At 38.7% G+C, this 3,306-nt stretch overlaps 1 protein-coding gene across 1 annotated transcript; it reads right to left on the bottom strand.

The window, feature by feature from the left end:
* Positions 1–1,345: 1,345 nt before the first annotated feature.
* LOC104980600 (olfactory receptor 491-like) lies at positions 1,346–2,290 on the bottom strand. Its single transcript, XM_010829370.1, has one exon. The coding sequence runs from the start codon at positions 2,288–2,290 to the stop codon at positions 1,346–1,348; it is 945 nt and encodes a 314-aa protein (XP_010827672.1).
* Between the last annotated feature and the right edge of the window lie 1,016 nt (positions 2,291–3,306).

The raw sequence follows: 3,306 nt of genomic DNA, 5'->3' as shown, positions 1-3,306 counted from the left end.
TTCCCATCTCTTTCAGGATTTTCCACAGTTTATTGTGATCCACACAGTCAAAGGCTTTGGCATAGTCAATAAAGCAGAAATAGATGTTTTTCTGGAACTCTCTTCCTTTTTAATTTCTTTAAAATACATAAAACTTACCAAAACAAAAAAAGTAATATTGTTAAGTGGGATCTTTATGAATAGAGACATAAGACATATGTCTGACAAGTATAGCATAAAGGTGGAAGATTTAAGATACCCTTCTAAATTTCTACAGCTAAGGAAAGCTACATTATGCCAAATGGGAGTATTTGTAACATGTCCTTAAATATCATTAGAAGAAAGTGTTAGTCACTCAGTCATGTCCAGCTCTTTACAAGTCCATGGATGGTAGCCTGCCAGGCTCCTCTGTCCATGTGATTCTCCAGGCAAGAATACTGGAGTGGGTTGAATTCCATTCTCTAGAGGATCTTCCCATCACAGGGATTGAACCCAGGTCTCCTTCATTGCAGGCATATTCTCTACCATCTGAGCTAAATATGGTTAGACTTCCAGTCAAATCATGTAATTGTGGTGTCCAGACCTTAATTTCTATAGATATAAACCAATCAGGTTTCCAATCTCATCCTTGTTTTTGGAGTCCTCACAATCTAGACTAACTTGGTAGTAGAGTTTGTTCAGAAGACTGATTTAAAAGAACAGCTATAGGCTTGCTTGTCCTAGTCAAATCCTCTAGATAAGTAACAATGCTGAAGAAAGGCATAGAATCAGAGGACTTGATTCCAAGTGAATTAGAGACTTGAGTCCATATCTCCCAAGACAAGCTATTGAATATCTCTGTGACTCAGCAGTTTCATCTGTAAAATTGAGGTAAATTGTTAATAATCAGCATCATGAGATTTCTGTAAAAATTAAATAAAGAAACATAGTGGTTTGAACTCAGACTTTCTGGATTCAGAAACTGATTGCACAACTTTCCAGCTGCATCATTCTGGGCATCTACTTAACCTCTCTGTGTACCAGATAATTTATTTGTCAAATAGAAATAATAGAACTATGACTATATGGTTTTTATGTGAAATAAGCCAGCTAATATATCATTGTGCTAGAACAGGGCCTGGCATATTATAAGTAGAGATTATTGTTTGCTAAATAAAGTCCTAGGCATCTAAAGATGTTAATACGTAATAGTGAAAATAATTGCTATCATTATTACTAATTCCAAGATGCCTACCAGCTGGTTTATAAGTATATACAAATGAGAATAAGAAATATTTTGATTTCAATTTAAGCACCCAGTAAAGCAGTATTTAGTAGGTCCTAAGTGTGATACTGGTAAACAAAAATTTATAGGTCATCAGAAATGTTAAGAAGAAATCCTAAGAATATATTCTGACACTTGCTTTCTCAGGGCCTCCTTTACATCTCTGTTCCTCAGACTGTAGATGAGGGGGTTCAACATGGGGATCACCACTGTGTAGAACACAGACAGCACTTTGTTCTGGTCAGTTGAGTAGGTGGATTTGGGCATCACATAAATAAAGGTAATCGTTCCATAGTAGAGAGTGACTGCAGTGAGGTGAGAGGTGCAGGTGGAGAAGGCCTTGTGTCTCCCTTCAGTGGAGCACATCTTCAGGATGGTGTTGAGGATGCAGATGTAAGAGAGAGCTATGATGGACACTGTGAATGCAAGGATAGATCCAGATGAGATGGAAGGGATAATTTCAATGATGGAGACATCTGAGCAGGAAAGTTTCAACAGAGGGGAGAAATCACAGAAAAAGTCATTTATGTGATTTGGCCCACAGAAAGACAGAGTCAATAGACAACTAGTAAATGTCCAAGCATTGACACATCCACCTAGGTAAGATACCCCAATCAAGAGAGCACAGACTCTGGGGGACATGTGGGTGGAGTAGAAAAGGGGCAAGCAGATGGCCACATAGCGGTCATAGGCCATGGCAGCCAGCAGGAAGCACTCAGCTGACCCAAACATGACCACAAAACACAGCTGAGCTTCACAGCCAGAAGCAGTGATGGTCACTCCTTGTCTCAGGAATCCTATAAGCATCATCGGTGTGACGGATGTGGTACACCCACTGTCCACAAAAGCCAAATGACTTAGAAAAAGGTACATGGGGGTGTGAAGCTGGGAACAAATTCTTATTAGAATAATTATGCTGATATTGCCTACTAAGGTGACAGCATAGATTCCTAGAAATACCACAAAAAAGATGCCACAAAGTGTAGGATCCTCTGTTAACCCCAAAAGGATGAATTCTGTCACACTGGTGTGGTTTCCAAACTTCATGTCCTCTGGGAATTGTTCCTGTTGAGGGAAATTTTAAAATTGATTAAAAAAAATGTTTTCATTCTACACATTCTTGGTTTTCTTTGGTTATTCATTACACTTATTCATAATAATTTCTCCCTCTGCCTAGCTGTAAATATGGTGCTGTACAGGATTGCTTTGTCCCTTTACACAAAAGAAGAATGATTCAACCTCACTCTCTGGGAATTCAGTTATATTCTTTTATTTATCTAATGTTTATTCTAAAACCCCTTTCCAAACTTTATTTGTAGAAAGATCTGTCTCCCAAGATCCAGGTCTATAGTTTCAGTCATCTTGGAAGTCTTCAGTTAGAAATCCCACAAATACCTCAAACTCAGCCTCCCCCAGACCAAACTCATCCTTTCATTAGACCATTCCTCCTGTCCTGTGTTTGTGGAATTCACAATCCACACAATTGCTCATGTCTGAAACATGGAAGTTGAAAGGTTGTTGCTGAACCATGAAAGATGCTGGGATTCTTGTGCTCCAGAGGAGAAGTCAATTTGGGACCAGAGACAAGGTTTGATCATTCAGTTTTTGCGTAATAAAGTTTTATTAAAGTATAAAAGAGATAGAGAAAGCTTCTGACACAGACGTCAGAAAGGGTCATAAAGAATGTCCCCCTGCTATTCTTTAGCCAGATGTTGTATAGCTACTAGTGGTCTGCTAATTAGAGAATGGAAATGTCTCAAAACTCAGAGACTGGCACCAGGCCCCTCACCCACAACATGCTGTGGTGGGTCATCCAGGGCCATAAAATGATTGACAGGAATCTTGAAGAAAGGTAGATTTCCATACAAATATATAGTTTCATTAACATAGATTGGGAGAACAATGTATAACATATTGGTTTGCCAAGTCTGTTCTGAGCCTTTAGGCAGAACCGACTTGAAGACAGAGTCTCGGGTTAAATGCATAGTACATTAACATAGCTTAAGACAAACATTTCCATGAGAAAAATGCATTGGTTAACTCAAGGTTTGAGAAAAATTCAC

The sequence above is a fragment of the Bison bison genome, unplaced genomic scaffold (assembly GCF_000754665.1).
Source record: "Bison bison bison isolate TAMUID 2011002044 unplaced genomic scaffold, Bison_UMD1.0 scf7180017864503, whole genome shotgun sequence".
Lineage (NCBI taxonomy): Eukaryota > Metazoa > Chordata > Mammalia > Artiodactyla > Bovidae > Bison > Bison bison.
Note: the sequence above shows the minus strand (reverse complement) of the source record. Positions and strands in the feature narration are given on the sequence as shown.

Bases quoted from the DNA above. Each gene is read 5' to 3' on its own strand.
- LOC104980600 (XM_010829370.1), bottom strand. From the start codon at position 2,290: ATGAAGTTTGGAAACCACACCAGTGTGACAGAATTCATCCTTTTGGGG.